The sequence below is a fragment of the Squalius cephalus genome (genome assembly GCF_949319135.1).
Source record: "Squalius cephalus genome assembly, chromosome: 18".
Taxonomy (NCBI): Eukaryota; Metazoa; Chordata; class Actinopteri; order Cypriniformes; family Leuciscidae; genus Squalius; species Squalius cephalus.
Genome location: NC_137139.1, coordinates 22,105,289 through 22,129,636, shown reverse-complemented (window position 1 = coordinate 22,129,636; position 24,348 = coordinate 22,105,289). Strand labels below are relative to the sequence as shown.

The 24,348-nt window shown below is 34.6% G+C and overlaps 2 protein-coding genes across 20 annotated transcripts; one reads left to right on the top strand and one right to left on the bottom strand.

Annotated features, from left to right (window-relative positions):
- Positions 1–443: 443 nt before the first annotated feature.
- Positions 444–16,088, top strand: rca2.1 (regulator of complement activation group 2 gene 1). 19 transcript variants are annotated; one of them, XM_079849329.1, is made up of 14 exons: positions 483–699; positions 1,298–1,409; positions 2,833–3,027; positions 3,313–3,409; positions 3,520–3,596; positions 3,834–4,016; positions 4,169–4,342; positions 5,997–6,179; positions 6,569–6,676; positions 7,964–8,008; positions 9,102–9,155; positions 10,389–10,422; positions 12,433–12,509; positions 15,117–16,088. In XM_079849329.1, the coding sequence occupies exons 2-13, from the start codon at positions 1,340–1,342 to the stop codon at positions 12,491–12,493; spliced, it is 1,281 nt and encodes a 426-aa protein (XP_079705455.1). In that variant the 5' UTR covers positions 483–699; positions 1,298–1,339; the 3' UTR covers positions 12,494–12,509; positions 15,117–16,088. The 19 variants fall into 19 exon arrangements, 15 of the variants coding, with proteins under 15 accessions (XP_079705452.1, XP_079705460.1, XP_079705449.1 ...); XM_079849322.1 differs by having other exon boundaries at positions 7,958–8,008; XR_013818995.1 differs by lacking the exon at positions 9,102–9,155 and having other exon boundaries at positions 6,585–6,676; positions 7,964–8,046.
- A 1,428-nt stretch (positions 16,089–17,516) lies between these two features.
- atp6ap1b (ATPase H+ transporting accessory protein 1b) lies at positions 17,517–23,394 on the bottom strand. The gene is made up of 10 exons (XM_079849320.1): positions 23,234–23,394; positions 22,876–23,002; positions 21,858–21,932; positions 21,569–21,762; positions 20,856–20,887; positions 20,612–20,697; positions 19,632–19,873; positions 19,493–19,543; positions 19,160–19,397; positions 17,517–18,000 (listed from the first exon to the last, which is right to left on the bottom strand). Exons 1-10 carry the CDS (start codon positions 23,356–23,358, stop codon positions 17,791–17,793), a joined length of 1,380 nt encoding a protein of 459 aa, XP_079705446.1. The 5' UTR covers positions 23,359–23,394; the 3' UTR covers positions 17,517–17,790.
- Between the last annotated feature and the right edge of the window lie 954 nt (positions 23,395–24,348).

Below are 24,348 nucleotides of genomic sequence, written 5' to 3'. Positions count from 1 at the left end.
AAATAAAAGTACAACCCACTGAAGAAGAGATGTAGGATGAATTAAGGGTGACAGTTTTTGAATTTCCGCCTTGTTCAAGGTTTCTTGCCATAAATTAAAAACATCAGCCCAACAAATGATACATTTCTGTAATATTGAAGATGTTACCTATCCATTTTAACAGGAAAAAAGTTAGTTCATACTTATAATTGTATATGCAATATTTTTTTCTGTTCATTATTTAGAGTCATATTTATTTCTGTTCAACTTTATTTCTCAATGTTTATAAATCCATCCACAATTCTTACAGTAGCCTACAACACGTGTAATTGAGGTAAAAGAAGACCAAAAATCATTGAAAACATTTAAAAAATAAAGTAAACAATTTAAATAAATAAAAAATGTTTCAGGACCAATAATTCGTAAAAAATTTTTTAGGTTAACTGATCCAAATCTTTGTTTTTGTTGGTAATATTTGGATAAGATGGCGCTGTTGTGAATACGACGAGTAATGGAGCTGCTGGGAAAAAGGCTTGCCATAGAGACTTTCCACCCTAGTCTATGACACATCGGTAACGCCCTCTTTAGACGGAAACTTACTTCATGAGAACTGCGGTAAGATCTCCGACACCCCTTAATCTCATTTCCTGAAAGTTAAACGGGCTTTATATACCTCTGAATCAAACACAGAACATCGAGAAACCTCCTAAACACCTAAAGGTAAGGATGTTTAAAACAAGGATTCATTTTCACTTCTCTGAGTAGCTATAACGTTACCTACCACAACCGCTTGAAAAGACGTTATAATGAAGGGGAAAAAAGACTATATATATATATATATATATATATATATATATATATATATATATATAATATATATTATGTGTGTCGGGTTAGATTAGGGTTTGGGCTATGGACTGTGAGTGTGAACTGAACAGAGGAAGGAAGTTCAGTGTTCATCACGCCCTTCCGCGCGTTGCCTGTAACACATTATTTTAGTGTTACGATTAGCAGCTAACTTAGCCTTTAAAAATTCGACTGAAGCGTGGTTAGTTAATTAAACCTATTATGCATTCGTTCAAATCATGTGCATGTTGTCTTTTAATAATATGACGTTAATAATTAAAACCTGTCTTGACTGTTATGCTAGCCGCTAACAGGCTAACAGAAACAAATGTTTATGTGAATCTTTTGTGCCTGGTTTACTGTAGATAATGCTTGTGTTAACTTTTGATTATTCAAAAATACGTTACATATTTTAAAAGTGTATTTCTTTACGCCGTGTCGCTAAAATGCCTTTTTTGTTTCTTTGGTACAGAAAACGAATAACATTGGCCTTGATTAAGACTACATTAACAAGATGGGATGCAAGGTCTTGTGGCTCAATGTTGCTCTTCTTTCGTTTCTTATGATTTGTGAACATGTCCGAGGTGAGTATCTATCTATCTATCTATCTATCTATCTATCTATCTATCTATCGTTAGTGAACTACGATTTAGTTTTACAGTCGGTACGTCCCATTTCGAGTACTTAAGCACTATTATATGCTGTTTTGTAGTATAAACAGTGCGAGTTTCTGAGTTCTGTTCTTAATTAACGTTAAGTGAGGAAAAAAAAAACGTACCAATATATAGGCTAGTAGGCGAACTAGGACAAAGTTCAACACAAGTAGGAGTTTGTGACAAAATAAGTATGTCCAAATTCCCAGTAATCATAAGAGTAAGGATTTCCCCTTGCAAAAACTGGTACAATTAGGTGACGTTATTCTCCTTACCTCTCAACCATTTAACATCAAAAGGAAAAGTATAAAAGTGATCAATTTCTTTCAGCAGATCATGAAAAACCCCAAAAGCTCAACGACTTTCAAGAGTAGTTGTGGAGCAATATTATGGGTCAAATATTACTGTAAAAAATAAGAATATTTAAGACTAATTTACATTTCATTCAGTCAATCTGACAGATGAGGATTATTAGTAGCACAAGCTTATTATTAGAAATTATTTGTTTCAGTCCTTTTGAGTGGCACGACCATTCTGAGAATTGTGTAAAACTGTAATATAGTAATAGAAAAGGGCACCTTGTAAGTTCATTCACTGAACAAGCAGTACACGCATGTATAACCTAGTAGCATAATGTTGATACTAGCAACTAATAATGCTTTGCAAACAGAAAAGTTTAAGCCTAAAGCTAGATGGTCATAGCATGCTTCTACTATACACAGAATTAACTGAATTCTTCACTGTAAACACGGCAAATGCACACATGACTTCCATTTGCTTTTGGATGCATGAATCCAAAATTATTTTACTTTTTATATTGGCCTGCAACAATGTCATCAGGTTCAAAGACTCAGGCCGTTAGAATGCCATATAGGCCTTCTTATAATGCTGTCAGGACTGATTTAACCAGCAGATGTGTTTTTGTCCATAGTTCACAAATAATTATGTAACCTTAACACATTTTGCAATGATAACAGTGCTATATTAATCAACTTCAGCACTTGATTAACTAAGTTGCAGTTATCAACACGGTTGTGTCTAAAATCTGCTTTAGTTTCAGTGTTTGAGAGAGGCCAAAAGTTTTCAAATCTTGTAACCTTTGGCTCTATTTAAAAAGAAAAAAGAACACAATGAAATGTATGAGCAACATATGAAGAAGCGCTGTGATTTAATTTCAACAGCACATCTTCCTTAAGTCATACTAATTTACTTTTGTTTAAAGTAATCACAATCTAGTCCTTCGTTACCAAAATAAAGCTAAGATGGTGTAGTAGTGCTAATAATTGTGAGGATGATGGATAGAATAGTATTGCGTCAGATTACAGTAAAGCATGTGTTTTGTTTATCTCCACAGCACAGTGTACACCGCCTTCTTTTCCATCAAGGAATGTCGTCATGTCAGAATCTTCTCTCTCGGCTCAAAGTTTCCCAGATGGATCCACTGTAACATTTGAGTGTGATACTGGGTATAAATCAGTAAACTCAAGAGCATCTAAATATGTTACTTGTGAGGGAAACCAGTGGACAAGTCTGGAATTAGAATGCACAAGTATGTACTAGCAATAACTTTTTTTTGAGTACCCTACATTTGTAAATTTCCCTAAAGTGTCTTTGAATGTTTTTTAAAATCTAATTTAGCCATGTGAAGGATGTACAGTATAGATCAGCAAGTCCTTGAATATCTTAAGAATCCTTTATAGCAGTTTTTCGTCACTGATGCAGGAAGCTTCACAGCATCACACATTTCCGCTTAAAATAAATCTGTTTCATATAAAGTAAGGCAACACTAAAGATTATTTTTTAATAAGTCAATAATATATTTAATACTTTACAGAAAAAACATGTGGAAGTCCTCCAGATATTATCAATGGGAGATATGAAATAGAAGGGATTTTATTTGGCGACAAAATTACAGCAGTTTGTGACACAGGGTAAGTGAAACCATTTTAAGGCAGTTTCTTTGTGCTGTTTTAACCATGTGTTTAGATTTAGATGTGCTCTGATTTGGTAAGAACTCGAAGATGATCTTTTTTTCCCCCAGATATATGTTAGATGGACAGATAAAATATAGATGGTGCAGAGAGGGTGGATGGGATGGCAGACATCCTGTCTGTGAAGGTGAGGGTTTTTTTCTTAAACGTTAATGAAATATGACCTTGAAGAGCACACATTTATTCAGAACAATTCATGATGAGTATAAACAATTATGTGCTCTTCACTTTGAGATGCATCTGAAAATAAGTGTTTAATCACTAGGATTTTTTTTTTTTTTTAATTTTTTTTTAAAGGTTTTCATTTCTTACATTTGACTGAAATATGACATTTGAAGAGCCAACTTTTTTTTTCTCTCTTTAGTGGTGAAATGTAATGCACCTCCAGCCATAGTAAATGGACAGCTTGGAGATCAGCCTTGGGACAGTTATGAGTATTTACAGGTCGTGACCTACAAATGTAACAGTGGGTTTAGTCTTATTGGAAGTTCAGCACTTCATTGTTCTGAGGATGGGACTTTTAAACCTGATCCACCAAAATGTTTGGGTAAGTTATGGTTAAAGAGATAAAAAAAAAATAAAGTTTTTTTACTTTCTTTTAAATTTCTTTTCTTTTTTCCTGTTGATGACTAAAATGTTTAATGATTAATACAATTCATTTACATATATTACATAAACTTTTACTTTTATTTTTTTCAGATGGGTGTCCAAAGCCTGAAATTCCACACGCATATAGAATCGGTGGAAAACCACCCCCCTATAAACTGAGCAACTTAATAGATTACAAATGTGATACAGGCTATACAATGAAAGGAGAATCTCATATTGTGTGTACAGAAAATGGATGGAACCCTAAACCACCAGAGTGCATTGGTAAGAATATAATGGTTTTATTATTGCATGACTGCACACCCTGTTATCTCTTAGTGATGTCACTCTGTTTAAAGGAGTAGCTCACCCAAAATGAAGATGAGAATTTACTCACTTGTCATTTGTTAAGAAAGTCTTGAGCTATTAGTCTAGCTGACTTTCACATTTAGAGGGCTGCATTGGGATTGGACCCAGCGCAAATCTCGCGGGAGTGGGCGGTTTTACCTTTTCTGCGGGTGGGAGTGGGCGGTCAAAAAATACAGCTTGGGTCCCTCTATTTGCTGTGTAAAAAGAAAGGAGTCAACAAGTGAAGTTCACACAGTCGATCAGTAACATTCTCTTCCTCCATAGCAGTCTTTTGTGAAACACAAAGGGAGATGTTTAGCTGAAAGTAAATGGGGTTCAAATCCCATACAACTTGTGCACAAAATTTCAGATCTTGACAGCCATGAAAGTAAGCTTGCTGGACACTTTTATAGAGCTGAATGTTTTCAGTGAATTATGCTTTTTAAATTTCATTCATCACATAGTGCTTTAGGATGGTTTCAAAAGATTTGGAATATGGACCATAAGACCTCTATTTTAATTTTAGGATGCCTTTGTGATCCGCTTTTTATTTTTTATTTTTTATTTGTTGTTAGTAATAGTAGAGTTAACGGGTCATGTTAAATTATAAATATATTGTGATATAAATATATATACAGTATCTCACAAAAGTGAGTACACCCCTCACATTTCAGCAAACATTTTAGTATATGAAGAGTTCAGATGCAAAAGCCTCTAAGTGCCATCTGAAATTTTCTTCTAGAATGATCATTTTTATAAAGCTTGTATATTTAAGTTAAGTAATTTCACTTAAATGACAATTAATAGGTAATTTGCATTGCCATTTAAGTGAAATTATTGAACTTAAATATACGAGCTTGATAAAAATGATCATTCAAGAAGAAAATTTCAGATGGCACTTAGAGGCTTTTGCATCTGAACTCTTCATATCTTCTCAAGGGACAATACTATAGAAATGAAACTTGGATAGATTTTAGAGTAGTCAATGTTCTGCTTCCTGCTTGTATAGCAGTATATATTTACTGTCCTCTAAAAATAACTCAACATACAGCCATTATTGTCAAAATAGCTGGCAACAAAAGTGAGTACACCCTGAGTGATAATAGCTGTACGTCGTTTAACCATGCAAAGCTACATGACCTATTCATCATGTTCATGTTTTTGTCTGCTTGACAGGACCATACAAATTGTTGTATCTTAATAAGCTATATTAATAAGTGTTACTTACGATGTGGTCAGCATGAACAAAAACGAGGACATTTTCAGTAACCGAAACTAAACAGCGTTGAAACAGGAAGTGAAGTAAACAGAAGAGAATGACAAAATATGGGTCCACATAACAGAACATAAACCTGACAATAAGCTTGTTAGGTTCATTTTAATATGTATAACAGTTAGTTCCGATCCTCGAATCTGACTGACCTAAAATCAAACATGACGATAAGTACTTATGTATACATATTGACACATTTCTTACATATACTGACAATATGGCAGAGATCTTTTCTGTAAAGGTGAAGGTTTTCGTTTCTTAAATTTGACTGAAATATGACATTGAAGAGCCAACATTTATTTATTTTTTTCTCTTTAGTGGTGAAATGTAAGGCACCTACACCCATAGTAAATGGACAGCATGGAGAGGAGCTTCGGGACAGTTATGATTATTTACAGGTCTTGTCCTACAAATGTAACAGTGGGTTTAATCTTATTGGAAGTTCAACACTTCGTTGTTCTGAGGATGGGACTTTTAAACCTGATCCACCAAAATGTGTGGGTACGTTGCCAGTCAAGAGATGAAAATGAAAAGTTTTCTTTGCTTTTTTCTTTTTTCTGTTGATTAGTAAACGGTTTAATGATTAATACAATTACTTTCAGGATAAGTAATTGTGTTTACATATATTGACACATTTCTGACATATACTGACTAGATTATATATTGATTAATATGACAATATTAATTTCATGCCTTTTAGCGCAAAATGAATTTATATTTACATCGCCATGAACTTTCATGGATCTCTGAAGAAAACTTTAGAAAGTTTCTTCTCTCTCTCATTTTAAGCATATAAGAGTGTGATTTGTATTTCTGATATTATCTAGACTTCTTGAACTCCTATTTCTAGTTCCCTAACCCAATGTGTATGTTACATGTTTGACTCTCAGCCCCAAGTACAACAAGTACAAGTACAACAAGTACAAGTACAACAAGTACAAGTACAACAACCACAACTTCCACGGTAGTAACCTCCAAGGCTCGACCTAACACTGATGGTATTGCACTCTTTAAATCTATACTCCATTATGACAATCTTAGATACACATTTATGTTCTCTAAATGGCCCTGTGTTAACGTTAACGACCAATCAACGATGTTAACGACATAAAAATACAGTATGAGAGAGCTAAGAAACTTTCTGTAGTGGTGTCACCAATTATGAAAAAAGAGTGGCTTAAAATTTTGGACTGAATTTTTAGTAAGCTCACAATTTTATTCAATTTTGATTCAGTGGTGTGATTACAAAATTCTCTACACATCTAATTATTATTATTATTATTATTATTATTATTATCAAATCTTTTTGGGAATTAAAGTACAGCTGTACATATCCTGGATTCATAGACATACTAATATATGTCTGCTCTGATCTGCCAAATGTAGTAGGTATAATTCAATTCAATGAATCTGTATTGCGCTTTTCACAACACATTTTCTTTTTCAATAACCATGCATGTGTACATGTGCAAAAAAATCTGAGTCTAAATGTTTTCACCAAATCATGATACACCAATAACATTCCAAAAACATACACATTTTTGAAAATTACGAAAAAATGTAGGAACAACAGAAACCATATGTGCGCAAAACTCACATACTCTTTGTGGCCTTATAAACGCATTAAGATCTTAAATATATTTCATTATATCAGGTAAAAGAGGAAGAAAAGGTGTTGTGTAATATGTTTGCTGAGAGTGAGGACCAGCTGTAAAGAAAAGGTTGCATGGAAAGCCCTTACATTGAGATGGATTGGGCATGTTGTATGAAAATGAAACTCACGGTTGCCTAAGATCATTTTGGGTTGAGGTTATTCGTGAGCCAAATTATTTCATCATTGAAACGATTGCCCCCACCTCTACTAAAATTCTAAATGAGCCAGAATCATCTTTAGGTATCATTACAACTCTCTGTATCATTGCCAGTTTAACATTAACTCTACATTAACATCTATTAACTCTAATTTAAGAGTAAATAACAATGTGTAGCGTTTATGATATTGGCACTTGTACTGATATCTTTTTGGCTTTTTTTTCTTATACTTGCAATTATTTTAGAATTTTACATGATTAATGTCAGTTCTACTGCAGAAAGTTTCTTGTTTCTCTCTCTAACCAGATCTTAATGGTGTTAGCTCTTTTATAATGGGACTGTTTGGGGAACACTCATTTACACTAATACTGCATTTTCAACTTCTTCTAAGTTATGGATCTATTTGTATTTGAATTCTCTTACATTCTCTCTCTCACACACTGTTACCTGACTTTGTTCTTTTTAAGCCACAGATGCCATAGATGACAAAGATGACACAGATCGCACATCCAGTTCAAGTAAGTGTCTTTTTAAGTTCAGTTTTTATTTTACTATAGTATCCAATAAAGAGCTGATTCCTATTAATATGTGATAATGTTAGTATTCCTTTAAATTCATATTTCGCATCTTTGATGTTAGATTGTGACCCGTTTAATTGTTTGTTTGTCAGCTGTGGTAGATTTTTCCCCTACGCACCTGACTTAAGTTGAACCGAGTGTCCTTGACACCTGAAAAATATTATACTCAGTTGAGTTACCTCTGAACGCACGTGTTGACGTCTAAGCCGCAATCTAACCCCGCCTAAGAGTCTCACAAAGAGTCGAACGACGCCTTGTCCCCATCGAACACTATCACTTGGGAATAAGGTCTCTAGTGTTCTTAACGCGATCCACACTATAACTTGCTAGTAAGGTCTCTAGTGTTTCGCTAAATAACTTGTTCCACTAACTAACTTGCTGCAGCAATAATAACAGACAGACTTCAGCAAATGTCCTTTAAATGCTTTAATCACGGCCGGGAGAGATCCCGAACAGTTCTCAGAGAATCTCCCCCAAGAAGCACGGCCGGAGGATCTCAGACAAATTCCATTGAGAACCTCACCAGCAAACACAAATACAACAGTTTAGTATAAAATAGGGGTATGGCAAAAATGACATGAAACATTACATAATTTCCCCACAATTTGATTGGTTCTTCATAGACAAGCCCTCTTGCTACTTCATAATCACATCTGTCTAGTTAAAGTTCCCATATTTGTTATTTTTACACCTACACAACCAAAGTAAAAGGGGAAACATACATTTGGCCAAAAGCATACGAATGTTGTTCCTGCAACAAAAACAAATGTTAGTTATGATTCATTTAAAAAATCCATCTCACAGCTCAGAGGTTGTCTGTTGTAGAAAATTCCAAAAACCTCCAAATGTGTCCATGTCATATTTCTAGTTGGCCTTTGCAGCTTGCTTTTAATTGACAATTTACATACAAGTTATTCTTAACTTTGTTACAATTGTAACAAAATTATTTGTTTTTTTTCTAGTATATTGCAAAGATATGTCTTGTACTGTTCATTTTGTTTTAATCTTTGCAATAAATTGTCTCTATTTTCAGATGTTCCAAGGACTTTAGGGATTGTTTTTGGTGTTTTGATTGCTTTTGGTTTGGGTAAGTCTCAGTCGGCATAATTCACCAGATAATCTACATGTCTACAAAAACCCAGTTATAAAATTAAAGAGAAAAAAAATGCAGCTGTCATGTATAGGTTTAAACAGCTTCACAAACATTCTTTTCAACCACACAGTGGCATTTATTTTTTATGTTACAAATATACAAATATTCACAGAAGTACTGGGATAAATTGTACTGGGATTTGGCCAGCAGCCATATCACCCTGTAGCCCAAGACTGGTTCCCCACTGAAGCTTAGCATGGTTGAGTCTGGTCGGTACCTGGATGTGAGACCCTCTGGGATATCTTTTTGGATATCCCAGATAAAAGTTTATAGTTCGGATAAAAACACTGATGTCTGTGGAAGCGATCAAAATAGAGCAAATCACCTTTTAAAAGTAACATGGCGTTTCAAATAACGATTATATCTTTACGCCACCATATGGCGGCAAGGGACTGTTCAAAAATTAATTTGTCATTGATTCAGTCATTCAAGAGATTTGTTCAAGTTTTTTTTTTTTTTTTTTATAATTCAGATTAATTAAATTTTAATTTAAATAGACTGCAGCCAATTAACATTTTGTCAGAACCTATAGTAAATTGTTATTTTGTTTATTGTTTGTTCAGAATCGTGGGAGAAACGTCATCTCTGTTTGAAACCAAACAATCATTAATCTCCATTCATCCAGAATCATGCAGGTTTATGTGCTATACAAATAAACTTGCCTCTCTCATTCAGCACAATTTGAAATTACCACTTTGCACATATTTTGCACGCTTGACGTTAATTGCATTATATAAGTCTCAGCATGTATCAGATGAAATAAAATATTACGGAAAACACAGTAAGCCAGGTTTGACCTAGGATCATAACCCCTGCTGAATCAAAGAAATAGCGAGCGCTATTAGAAATGCAGACATTGCTTTAAAGATATGTTCCGACAAACAACTAATGTAGCATTTCGTGGCAGAAACCACAACACTCCAAGAACAAGCGGGAGAGCCTGGGCACACTTAAAGTAATATCCTACCGCTAACAGCATCACTGGAAATGAACTTATTGTTGGCAAATCCACCTGACAACTGTCACACACTATCCGTTGTAATTTGTATTTGTGAAATTTGAGAAAATGAGTTTTTATGTGGGATTGAAACATTTATTAGAGAATTTATTCATTTATTTTTTTTCTGTTTGAATCAAGAATACTTACAATTCTTCTCTTTTTAATAGCCATCGGTGGAGCATTTGCCTACAAAAAGTATCGGTAAGTTATCTGCATTGTCTTAGTTGCTCTTTGCTTATGTGATTTCTCGGCTGTTTTTTCTTGCACTCTTATATTGGCTAAAAGCCAAAGGAATGCTTTGCATTCAGATTTATAAAACGTGTCGTTTTCCACACATTTTCCATGGGAAATGGAGATGCCTTGAGGTTAAGGTTTAATATACTCAGATATTTAGTCATGCACATGCAAACCATAACCAGACTTTTGGATGGCAGCTCAAAACATGAGTATTCTCAAAATATGCCGACTCTTCCCTGGTGTACAACTAGATTACCCATAATCCTGAAGATATCTCTACCTTAAAAAAAAAAATTAATTGCTTTCATGAAGCATTGGGAATGACATAATTGATATAATTAAATCCACTCTGAAGCTGTGAATATGTAGTTGTTCACTTGAGAATTTTTTTGTTTTTATACAAGATTATATGAGAAATGTTTAAATCCATTTTGGCAGAATGCTGTTGAGCAGGTAATTAAACCAATATATATGCAACAATATATCAATCCACAAAATGCTTCATTGTGCAAAAATTCTCATCAAAAAAGGTTCCCATGAAAAAATCTTTTGGAAATGGTTTCAGTTTTGCTACGCTTAAAGGACAAGTTCGGTATTTTACACTTAAAGCCCTGTTTACAGATCGTTTCTGATGAAATAGAACGGTTGAGATAAAAATTTGGACAGATGCTGCTGTCCCGAGAATTTTAGGTTTATTTCGCTTCTCCCCCCCACCTACACAATGGCAGCCTATGGGCACTGGAACAATCCTTCCTAAAACGCATTAAACTTTCGATTACAAAGACGTGAAACTCACCGAGTGGTCAGGGGTGTTCACTGATATGCTCACACAAAAATCGCTGCAAAAGATGCTTTCCAACAGGTTTTATCGTAGTTTTTGTCCAACTCCATTGACTTGAATTGGATGGGCTGTGTGCGGTACGGTATTACTCCGCCGCTTCTTCTTCTGCTTCTTCTGTGTATTCAATTAAATGCCAGTGGTTTGCTTGCAATTGGCAAAGGTGCATTATCGCCACCAACTGGGCTGGAGTATTTATTATTCAAGCTCTCAACGGAAGAATCTACGGGTGTGAGACGTTTGGAAAAATAGATCCACAGTTTTACAACGAATGGTAAAACACCTGTTGGAAAGCATCTTTTGCAGCGATTTTTGTGTGAGCATATCAGTGAACACCCCTGACCACTCGGTGAGTTTCACGTCTTTGTAAACGAAAGTTTAATGCGTTTTAGGAAGGATTGTTCCAGTGCCCATAGGCTGCCATTGTGTAGGTGGGGGGGAAAGCGAAATAAACCTAAAATTCTCGGGACAGCAGCATGTGTCCACATTTTAATCTTAACCGTTCTATTTCATCAGAAATGATCTGTAAACAGGGCTTTAAGTGTAAAATACCGAACTTGTCCTTTAATGCTGATGGCCTTTATGGGAAGATTTGTGCAGGGTTTTTTTTGTTTTGTTTTTTTGGCGGAAGGGTTTTCTATGGGAGCTTGTTTCCTTCACAGAATAAAAACATAAAGGTAATTTTCTACTTTTCTAAAAAAAAAAAAAAATTTTTTTTTTTAAAATCTCGCAATTTTTTTGTGCAATGTATATCTCATAGCCTTTTTTCCCCTTAGATTTGTGTTTATATCTTACAATACTAAGAAGAAAAGTCAGAATTGCAAGTTTGTCAAGTTTATATCTTGCAATTCTGACTTTATAATCTCACAATTCTGAGTCAATTTTGGGATATAAACTCACAAATTTGACTTTTTTTCCTTGCAACTGCTAGTTACTGAGGAAAAAATGTCAAAATTGTGAGATGAAAAAGGCAGAATTAATTGTATTTATTCCATGGCAGAAACAAGCTTCCATAGTTTTTTTGTGTTTGGCTATGACATGAGGTCTTGTAAGTGCATGGGTGCTGGATTGAAGTTTAATATACACAGATATTTAGCTATGCACATGCAGACCATTACTGGACTTTTGGATTGCAGGTCAAAACATGAAAAGGTGCCGACTAGAGAGAGGGAGGGAGTGGGAGAGGGAGAGTTATAACACCCTCACATACATGGTAAGGACAATGGGAACTATGCAACTTTCTCTTTAATGTGTTACAAAGTCAAGGGTTTCTTTAGGTTAATAGGCATTGCATTAACCATGCTTGCATTTTAATGCATTGTATTTTTAGGGCTTGCATTTTTATGGGCTGAAATTCAACATGGTTGAATATTTAAGCTGTGAATATTTCAATTAAAAACATTTCAAACACATTTTCATTATTAAAAAATCAATAATCCATATTCACCTTTCATATTTCACTTCCAAAATATTCAAACTGTTTAAAAATACAACCTATAATATTCAACAGGCAATTTTCGGTCCATTTTATTTCGCTTTGCAAATTCGCTTCCTCAAATTCGACAGTAAATTCAAAGGAACTGCAGGAAAAGCAGTGGATTACCGATATACTCTCCATCTGCTGTTAGTCGACCTCACCAGCAGGGGGTGCAAAAGCGCTTGTTGTTGACGAAGACCAGCAACAGTTTAGAACAAGCCATTCATTCATTAAATGAAAATGATTATCTGTGTCAGTATATATGCGGAAAAGATGATAAAGACACAAAAGCTGTGTTTATGTTTCATTCAATAACTTCATTGTTACTTTCCCTGTGTAGCCTACATGTCATCAGCTTTCTCTACCATGAACAGGATTATAATCGGTTTCCCTCAATACCTCATACTCAAGGATTCCCCTTCCGTCGGGACAAAACGCTTATGGACTAATACAGTGATATGAATGACCAAACTCGCTCCTTATTGGGGATGTAGGCTGTAGGCTACTATATAGGCTAGATGGACTAAGAATATGAACGTAACGCGCAAAGTTTCATGCAGAGCGTTTCGTGATATACTGGCATAAAATCAACACTTTATCAATTAATACTAACACTCTCTCTCTCTCTCTCTCTCTCTCTCTCTCTCTCTCTCTCTCTCTCTCTCTCTCTCTCTCTCTCTCTCTCTCTCTCTCTCTCTATGTATAGTATAGTATGGCTATGGCTACGTGTATTGCATTAGCTTAAACTGGGAAGAGTCATAGTAGCACTTGCATATTGTTGTCCTCCTATTGTTAGTTTAACTGTAAAATTGGCTTGACATTGGACAGTCGCACATTTAGGGACCGTCTCAAAAGTTGCATACAACATTGGCATACTCGTTTCTAACTTCAATAGCAAACTTTAATTTATTTGAATAAATATAAAAAATCCAAAGGGTGCACATTATGCCTGACACTACATGAACACTTTACAGTTGGTTTTATGACTAAGTCGTTCTATTCAAATGCTATTGAAGTTAGAAACGTGTATACCAAAGTTATGTACACTTTAGAGACGGTCCCTAAATGTGCGAATGTCAAGCCAACTTTATGCCAGTCTATCACTGGGAAACGCTCAGCATTAAGCTTTGCGCGTTATTCTGAGTCCATCTGCTTGCCTGCGAGTTTGATCTTTCATATCACTGTAATTAGTCCATTAAGCTACGTTAAGCGTTTTATATGTCCAGCAGGGGAATCCTTAAGTATTGAGGGAAACCCTAATAGCCTGCATGCAGCACATCGCCACAATATAAAGTTAAGGCAACTAAACAACCAAGAGAAATATACGTCAACCTCAAAACTGTAACATTGGATCATCCGCATCGGGGAATAACATTATAATCTTGTTCACGGTAGAGAAAGATGCTTGTAGGCTACACAGGGAAAGTAACCGTGAAGACACTGAATTTAACATAAAACCGCCGTCATAATAATCACAAATACATAAATTGCTGTAAGTAAATGAGTTTTATGAATGAATGGTTTGCTGTTGCTGGTCTTCGTCAACAACAAGCGCTTTTGCACCCCCTGCTGGTGAGGTCGACTAACAGCAGATGGAGAGTATATCGGTAATCTACTGCTTTTCCTGCAGTTCCTTTGAATTTACTGTCGAATTTGAGGAAGCGAATTTGCAAAGCGAAATAAAATGGACCGAAAATTGCCTGTTGAATATTATAGGTTGTATTTTTAAACGGTTTAAATATTTTGGAAGTGAAATATGAAAGATGAATATGGATTTTTGAGTTTTTAATAATGAAAATGTGTTTTTAATTGAAATATTCACAGCGAAAATATTCAACCATGTTGAATTTCAGCCCATAAAAATGCAAGCCCTAAAAATACAATGCATTAAAATGCAAGCATGGTTAATGCAATGCCTATTTTTTTTCAAGTAGTGCAATTCAACAGGCTCTTTGTTTCAAAAACATTTGACATTATTTTACTTCCATAGTTTCTCCTACTTTCTCCTTGTTACCTCACCATGAGTGGGCGGCCAAAGTTTCTGAACATCGTACAAGCATCAATGTGGGTTATATTTTTGGGATGGATGGGTTTCTGACATCAGAAGTATAAGGGCTTCCTCATGACAATTAATTTAGCATATCCATACAGGATGTTGATGAATAAAGGACAGTATGCATGAGTATCTTCCATCTAGACACTCTAGCTTTTACCTGAAAAAATATATTATAATATAATTTATATAGTTCATTCTTTGTTCTTTCTTGTCTTGATCACAGACAAGAAATGCATTAATCTGTTATTTTTTTGTAAATGACTCACTAAATCATATTCTTTTTACAGGGCTAAATAAAGGCTTTCATTAAGAAAATCCAAGTGAAGCATCCTGCATATCGTTTATACAAGTGCTTACCCGGATCCGTCAACAGGCTGGATGATTTCTCGCAGCATAATCCATAATCACATTTTTGAAAAACCAAGCTCATTTCTAGCAGTGTCTAACTTTACCCCATTCTGCATTCTCATGATCTGAAATGGATCTGTCTTAGTTTCACTTTTATAAAGTGTTTGCTTGTCATTTCTAACTTCTAATTTTTGAAACCGTGTTGCACTTATCACTCTTCGTTTTAATGATGCACTGAATCTCCCTTACCTCACTAATTTTGTTGAGGGCTACATTTAGCATAAATAATTGTTGAAAAATTATGAATGTATGAATTGCTTGAGGTTTTGTTTTAGTTCATCCATGGAGAAAATAGCAATTGTGCAGGAGTTAACCTAGTAGATTTGTTGCAGAATGCGATTTGCAGTGCAGATTTTAAACGGAAAGGTTTGATTCATCTTGCTTAAGTTCTTAAAGTGTCTTTTCATTCTCTTTGGGTTTTTGTTCAGTGTTGTGCAGAATGTGATTCAAATTTCATTAGAAATGCTTTGCTATTAGTCTTGATTACAGACTCAGATCTAATGAAGATAAAAAGAGATTTCTGCAATGTTAAATGTCATTTTCCTTTATTTATGTGCTTTATTTATAATTACAGCCTTGTCCAAAATACTCATAATCCAAATACCTACAAAGGTTTCATTCTTTGTTAATTTATTATTGAGGGTGGGGCAAGCATTATTTTCAACTATTTCTGATGTAAAATTGGTAAAACAGCAATTCAGTTTCAACAACTTGTAGAATTATTTCCCCTAATGTTTTTTTATATAATAGGCTGTTTAACTAGTGGCTTTCTACTTTTAATCTGAAAGAACTTATTGTAGTGATTGGCTTTTGTAATGCGTTTAAACCATGGTTCTGTTCTGCTCAATTTCTCATTTGCAAATGCTGTAATACTACAAAGTTGTAATCATATATAAATCCATCTCTCATCTCTTGCAATTCTATATTTCACTGAGCTGTGGGAGCCTGGATGGTCTCAAAATAAAATCTCCACAATCAAAACAGAAGACTTGGGTTCAACTTTATTTCTACCTAAAGTTTAAGTGACGACTGAGCCAGGTACAAAGATCAAGAGAAAACTTCTTAATTGACAAGTGTTCCCTTAATTTCTTTGATTTTGCAAAATGTATGTTTGGAACAAATGTATAATGTTGTAAAATTACAGTTTGCATCACCAATTGCTTAATGGATTGAGACATTATATTGCAAAATTCAACCAGCATATCAATAAAAGAGCTGCTTTCTGTATTACACACGGCTGCCAATAAACATTCACATTCAGTCAACGTATTCAGTGTTTTATAGTAGTTTAATCGTTCATCTAGAGACAGAAACGTTTTATAAAATGTTGCAACGCACCACACTGACAGCAAATCTGGTGAGGAAAAGGCATATTCCAGAGATATTAATTCAAATGTGCAATGTCTGCATGTTTCATGACAATGCCCAACAAAACGTAAAATAAAAGTGTTACACTAAACATGAATCCCACTGGACCATGAGCTTATTAAAGTCACTTAATAACTTACATCCAGTTGCACAGGATACAGCAAAATGCTGACATGTTATATGCTATTAGTCATAATATTGATTACTATAAAACTTCACATTTTTATGCAATTTTAGTCATCTTATATATTTAAAACATTGTGTCCATTGAAAATACACAAATATTGGTACTTTTGGCACTTTTATTAGTAAGTCTAATTGAAAAATTCTAATTCACTAACCAATATAACAATTTACCTTAAATGGCTTGTTTTTATTATTTAGCACTTTTCATTTTCCAAGCAGTGACCGGTTCATCTTAGGCACTTAAATTGTATATTTGGCATAATTCAATATTGGCAAATCTTAAATGCACAACTACACAAACATACAAATCTAGTACAATCTGAGAAATAAACCACCAGTTTTAAAAGATGAGATAAAAAAACAGTAGTCCTAAAGATAACAGTGCAAGTTGCTGTAATGCAAAATCTGTCAAAAATGTAATTGCGTTCATAAGTTTAGTTTACCACTAGACAGAGAAACGTGCACTGTATGTGTACTGAAATGTGTATGTGAAACCTTGAAAGACTTTACAAAAGGTTGCATTTATTGACGTTAGTTAATGCACTGGGTAACTAATTATTAGTGAATGAACAATTTTACATCATTTATTAATCTAGATCACTTTTATATTAATTTCACATTTATAAATAAATGTTTATTTGTACAACTTGAAATGTTTTTATATATATATATATATATATATATATATATATATATATATATATAAACATTGATTTTTTTTTTTTAAATGCTCAATGTTATTTCATGTTAGCTATTGCATAAAACTTAATGTATTGAACCTTATTGTAAAGTATTATCAAAGTTTATGAAGTAAAGGAGATGTGAAAATAATTTCAGCACTTTCTACAAGACACATTTTTTGCCTTTGAATATACATACTCTTAAAAACATTCAAATAATCATGCTAGATCCAGAAATTTCTGATTGACAACCACATTAAGGGCTGGAGGTTTTTGACATACATACAAGCATATTTTTACAGTTTGACAACATCACAGCTCATTCACTCAAAGGCACTGAAATTGCTGGGCCTTTTGGATCATCAAAGCGGTCCATGGTGTGAATCTGCATGATCATGTGCAGGCCGTAGGTAAGGATGAGCACCATGAGCAGAGAGGTCAGCAGGCCCATCCAAATCCCCGGAGTGAAGAACCCTGCACAATCGCTGGCATACGAGAACATTTCACCAGTAACGTTGAAACCTTGGATCTGATGGAAACAAATGATGCATCAATCAGCTGCAGTATGGGTAGTTTTTGTGCACTGTTTTTGTGCAATTCATAATTTTCACATGACGTCACATCCTTGTAGGAACGCCCACCTGAAGGGTAAAACGAGGCTTTCCTTCATTGCCCACGAGTCGTTTTGACCAGGTTTGTACTAAGTACTAATGTAGTAAGACAGTGGGTGCTTCTCAATATCCCTCCTCGTTTCCTCGCTCCTCCGTCCTCCATCCTATGACCCGGAAACCGATCGAGCTCAGCCATCTTGAAGGACATCTCAATTCTCTAATCACGAGGAACGAGGAGTGAGGATGCTTCCAGAGGAGTTATGAGCGAGGATGCACAGGTGTATCCCTATGCGGAAGTCTTTCTTGTCGAGAAATCTGACGCACTTATAAATTCTCCCCCTTCACATCTGTCACAATAATTTTAATTTATGCAAAACCTTTGAAGTTTAAATAAATCATATCACACCTATATAAACAGGGCATCTTGCTTTATATTTATTATTTATTAATTTCTAAAATAACCAAACTTTAACAACATAAGAGCAGATGATCCTTTGTTCTCAGCTGATGACGCAGTGAAGTGACACTAGAGTGATCAAGAATATTCCAATATACAAATAAGCTTTCCTTTGATTCCTCCGTCCTCATTTTCTTTCCTTGCAGCCTTCCCTTGCATCCTACAGGGGGTGGAGCTGAGACGCGAGGAGAGGGAACGAAGATGCACAAACAAGAATTGAGAAGCACCATGCCATGGATTATTTTATCATGTTTCCTGGGGTGCCCTTATAATGTTAGTATGTTTTTAGATCAAAAATGGTTGTAATTTAGAAATAAAAGGCATTTTTCCTAGCCTGATTTTAGCCTCTGATTTGAACGCTCTGTTTGAAGGGGCGTGTCTGCTGTGAGACTTCAGTGTAAACGCTCACTGCTGTGATTGCCTGACATGCTTGCATATGAAATAGCTAGCATTACATGTGGAACTCTCTTACTATTGCAGCTATCAGATGTATCACATATATTAGATGTGATTTAAATTTCCGTGGCTTGGAACAGATGGAAAATTGACAGGCCTGTTCTATGAATGTTTTGCCCTTCAGGTTTCCGCACCAGTAATGCACCTGAAAACTATAGTAGTACCTGAAAATCAGTGAAGGTCAACTTCCATTGGTTGGCGTTGTCCGTAGCATTGCGAGGCACCAGCAGGGGGCTCTGAACACTGCTTACGTTCTGGCAATGGAAAGAATACTCTGCAGGAGCGTAGATACCGCGACTGGCGTTAAAGATCGCCCTCTGTCCGTCATACTCCAGCTCCACCTGCTCCATGACCGTCCAGTTTCGAGCAGACACAGGAAAGAAGATCTTGCGCATAGAGAAGCTTTAGGGAAGTATTAAAAATGTCAAATTATTCTCTTTAAGACAGCATGCACATCATATCCAACAGCGGCAGTGAATCATGTGTTAAATACTCACATAAGTTTGAGGGATTGGAAACCCAGAACATTTTGGTAATTCAGGACGAGTCTGAAAAACAAAATATTTCATACTTTCAAGAAACAGCAGTGAATGATGTTGAAATGTATACCGATTACTGCTTGATAATGATTCTGACCTTGACAGTGTTCCATTGCAAACTGAACCAGTCAGGTCTGCAGAAGCATTAAAAATGTCTTTTCCCAAATCAATTTCATTTTCAAGGTATCTTGCGAGGAGAGTGTCGGCCCACAGCAAGATGCAGGGTTGCCCCGTTGTGCTGTTGAAGACAACTGGAGGTTTCACAGACGGTGGTGATGGTGCCTGAAGTAGTGATCGGCCCACAAAACTTCCTGCCATTACTGGGGTATCCTCAATGACCTATAGAAGAAGGATAACATTTTTTTTTTTAAAAGACACTTTTAACCACGGGTAAAGGAACATTTCACGCTTATAATTTAGAAGCAATGTTAGCACAACTTTAGACCCGTTGTTATGAGACCCTGCTCCGGAGCTTTTGCGGTGCCAAATGTGTACAGTGTCAAATGATGCGGTGTGAGAATGTTATGTATAGATGCTTAGCAACAGACAGCCAATCGCGTGCCTCATATTCACATGCTTTGGATAGTCACGGAAACACAGCTCGTTAAACAGTAGTTTCAGCGTTTGAGTCAAACTCCTCTATAAAACTTTACAGTCCAAAATTCTGGATAAACTTGATAGTACAGTCGACAATATTATGAGGATGCGCAATCCTATAGCCTTTATGTAACCATATTGTGTGCTGAGTTCATCCAGTCAATGACACTGACACCGCTAATAAAGACGTTAACGCAGGGTTTAGGGATGTACAGTGTGAAACGACAGTTTATGAATACCGAGGATTAATTGTTAACCATGGGTAAATTATGAACAGTGAAAAGTGAAGCAAGATTCCGTTTACACTAGGTTTACAATGAACCAGGACTAATTATTTCAAGTGTGAAAAGCCCTATAGTGTGAGAGAACAAATAGACAAAGTGCAGTACATACTAACTTTGTCCTTGTGATGTTTCTCATTTAGATAAAAGCATCTGCTAAATGAATAAATGTAAATGTAATGTAAATGTGATGACTTACTCTAGAGGGCTTGAGGCCGGTGTATACAGCAGTGTAAGGCACGTCCTGAGATTTGAACAGGTCAAGGACCTTTCCAATGATCTCATCTAAAAGAAAAGAAAAGAAATATTAAATCCTATAGTACAGCAATGCTGATGAACACATGGCATCAAGTTAGAATTAAAACATTAAAGGCTATATATATATAAAATCTATTATATATATATATTAAAATCGTTATCAAAAAAGAAACATAACTACTCACCATTTTTCAAAAGCAATTCCTTTGATTGAGCCCTGATATTCAAACAAAGCAAAGTCAAAGTGTTATTTATTATTATTTATATACTACTATAGTATTTATTAATATTTGAAGTATTTTTCATTTTAATTTTAGCTTAAATTTTAATCATTTTATTTTGTGCTTTTGTCATTTTTTTAAACATTTATATTTAGCTTTTATTTATTTTTATTTCAGTTTTAATTTTAGTCATTTTAGTACTTCAACTTATTTTAAGTTAGTCGCCAATGCAACATATCAAATTATCGGAACTAAGTTTAAGTTTTTAATCCAATATTTATCATTTATTTTATTTCAACTTTCTTTCAACTATCTAATTTTTTTGTTTTGTTAATAATAACAAAACTGCAAACAGAACAAAAAAGGGAAGTTAACATTTTTTTAATTCAGAGTGCCTTGCAAAAGCATTCAGACATCAACCAATTCCAGCATTTTACTGAAATGCTTTTGTGTTGTTTTTTCAAAAAAAAGCTCTGAAACACAATTTGGCATGACATTGTTGAATATAAGAAAATATTCTTTGAAAAAGTTGAAAAATGTTAGTATTGAGTGCCTGTGTTGCAGAAGGTTGCACAGACGGAAAAACATGAAAGTGTAAATAAATAATTGGTAAAAAATCTGCACACTTTAGCAAGAAACTGTGTATGTAATATAAATAGCATTACAGAACATCTTACCCATCAGTGTAAGGGAGATGGACAGCCAGCAGTGAAGGCTGTGCGGTGTTCAGCTTGATTTCCTTTAGGGTGCTTGGGTTGATGTGGACTGCTGGGATACCCAGCTCTCCCTGGAAGAGTTCCAGGACTGAATCCGATGCAGACCAGTCCAGGGCTGGCAGCATCAGAGGACTGGAGGATGTCTGAAGTGCTGACTTGAATACCAAGAGAGAAATGTTGAAGAGAATTTTAGAGAAAAATCTAGATGTGTTATTTTTTGAGGATTAAAAAACACAAAGGGCACACCCACCTCTACATTTAAAAAGACACTGTCCTGTTTGTTCCCAAAAACTCCACCGTACATGGTGAAGTCATCTATACTTAGCTATAGAGTGGGGAGAGCAGGCAACAAGAGTCAGTTGTTACAGTACATTGCATAAATGTATTCAATTATTATTTATATACTATTATACTATTTATTAATATTTTAAATTCTGTTTTTCTATAAAAGTTTTCATTTTTCTATTAGTTTGAGTTTTACTAATTTTGGTATGTCCTTTTGTCGTTTTGGTAAGTTTTCTTATATTTTAAAAATGTTATTTTTTAGTACTTTTAGTATTTAAAAATGTTTTGGCAGCTATTTTAATTTTATTTCAACAACCAAAAAACGTGTTATATATATATATATATATATAGTCTTTTCATTGAAAATCATTCAGATTACATATCCACTGCTAATATCTACCAATCACACTAGTTTAAGCCAGTGTTTCAACTCTCTGGTGTTTAATATTGCAATAATGCTAAATAAATTTTGTCATGTCAATGCACAAACGATCACATTTGTACTGTAATGAAATACTGGCATGTCCAAGGGAAGATGGATGGGGAAGTAAGACTGTGGCTCAAAGTCACACTATAGTGACAAGTCCAGTAGCTACGAGAGTAAAAATATCAGAATTAGAGGAAGAAGCTGCTTTACTAATAATTCTGCAATGTAAAATACATTGCTCCTACATTGATCACACAGTAATCACAAACACTACAGGCTTTACTAAAGTTTCTTACCAATGTCAGAAATGTACTTTTTTATTGAAGGATGACATGTGGATTTACTTTTAAGGGGCATTTTTCTCTTTATGAGGGCATTTTCTAACATCCAGCACATTGTTCATTATATCATATATTTCAAACAACTGAAATGGTCATATAACTAGATAATATTGTATTACAAGACTAATCAAATATCTCAAAGCAGATAAAAACACAAGAATGCATTAGAGTGGGATTATTTCCCCCACATGTTAAACATATGAAGCCTTTTTTACCTTATCCTGTAAGAAGAGCAGCACATTGTGAGGAGCAGTGGACAAGGCAGATTTCAGATAAGACACCAGCTGGCCACCAGTCACAGCCTGACCAGCTGCTGGTTGAGCCAGATGTGGCATACTGTGGCTGTATTGACAAAGATATCATTCAGTTTGCAAACCTTCTCAACAGAAACAGGAAGACATGAAACTTTGTCCACAGTAATCAGCCTCGACCAAGCGCTTTCTAATTTATAGACAGTCTACCAAGACACTGTTAGCTGATTCAGCTGCCTGAACATAATTAAGCCACAGTAATGTTCTGGTGTACTATTTGACAATGTAAAAGCAATATTCAAAAAACAAACGTGTCACGTACCCATCACTGGTCCACATGAGCAGAGGCACTTGAGCATAACAGCTATAAATCGAAAAGATAAATAATAAAACTGAAGTAAAGGCCATTGTCGAGAGACTACTACGCCGCACTCCTACTTCCGTCATTATTCAGGAGAGTCACGTGAATTGCAGAGCGTTGATGATCACGTGACTATGTTTTTTCCTTCTTCGATCATGTGATTCCCTTCTGACTCGATTCGTCTCTGAGCAGCGCGCAGGCGCAAGATGATCTTGTGGATAAACTATATTTTCATTATTTTACTAGGGCAACGTTTTTGAAAAGGAAAAAATATATATTATATATATGTTTTAAATATAAATAATATATATATATATATATTATAATATATTATATTATATATAATATATTATATATTATATATATAATATAATATATTATATAATATAATATATTATATATAATATATTATATTATAATATATTATATTATAATATATAATATATTATTATATATATATATAATACAACCACCGTAAAATCATTAATTTAACTTGATCATTAACTTCTATCTATCTATCTATCTATCTATCTATCTATCTATCTATCTATCTATCTATCTATCTATCTATCTATCCAATCCGCCCGTCAATCTATCTATATCTATCTATCTATCTATCTATCTATCTATCTATCTATCTATCTATCTATCTATCTATATATCTATCTATCTATCTATCTATCTATCTATCTATCCAATCCGTCCGTCCATCTATCTATCTATCTATCTATCTATCTATCTATCTATCTATCTATCTATCTATCTATCTATCTATCTATCTATCTATCCAATCCGACCGTCTATCTATCTATCTATCTATCTATCTATCTATCTATCTATCTATCTATCTATCTATCTATCTATCTATCTATCATCTATCTATCTATCTATCCAGTTCGCCCGTCCTTCTATCTATCTATCTATCTATCTATCTATCTATCTATCTATCTATCTATCTATCTATCTATCTATCTATCTATCTATCTATCTATCTATCCAGTTCGCCCGTCCTTCCATCTATCTATCTATCTATCTATCTATCTATCTATCTATCTATCTATCTATCTATCTATCTA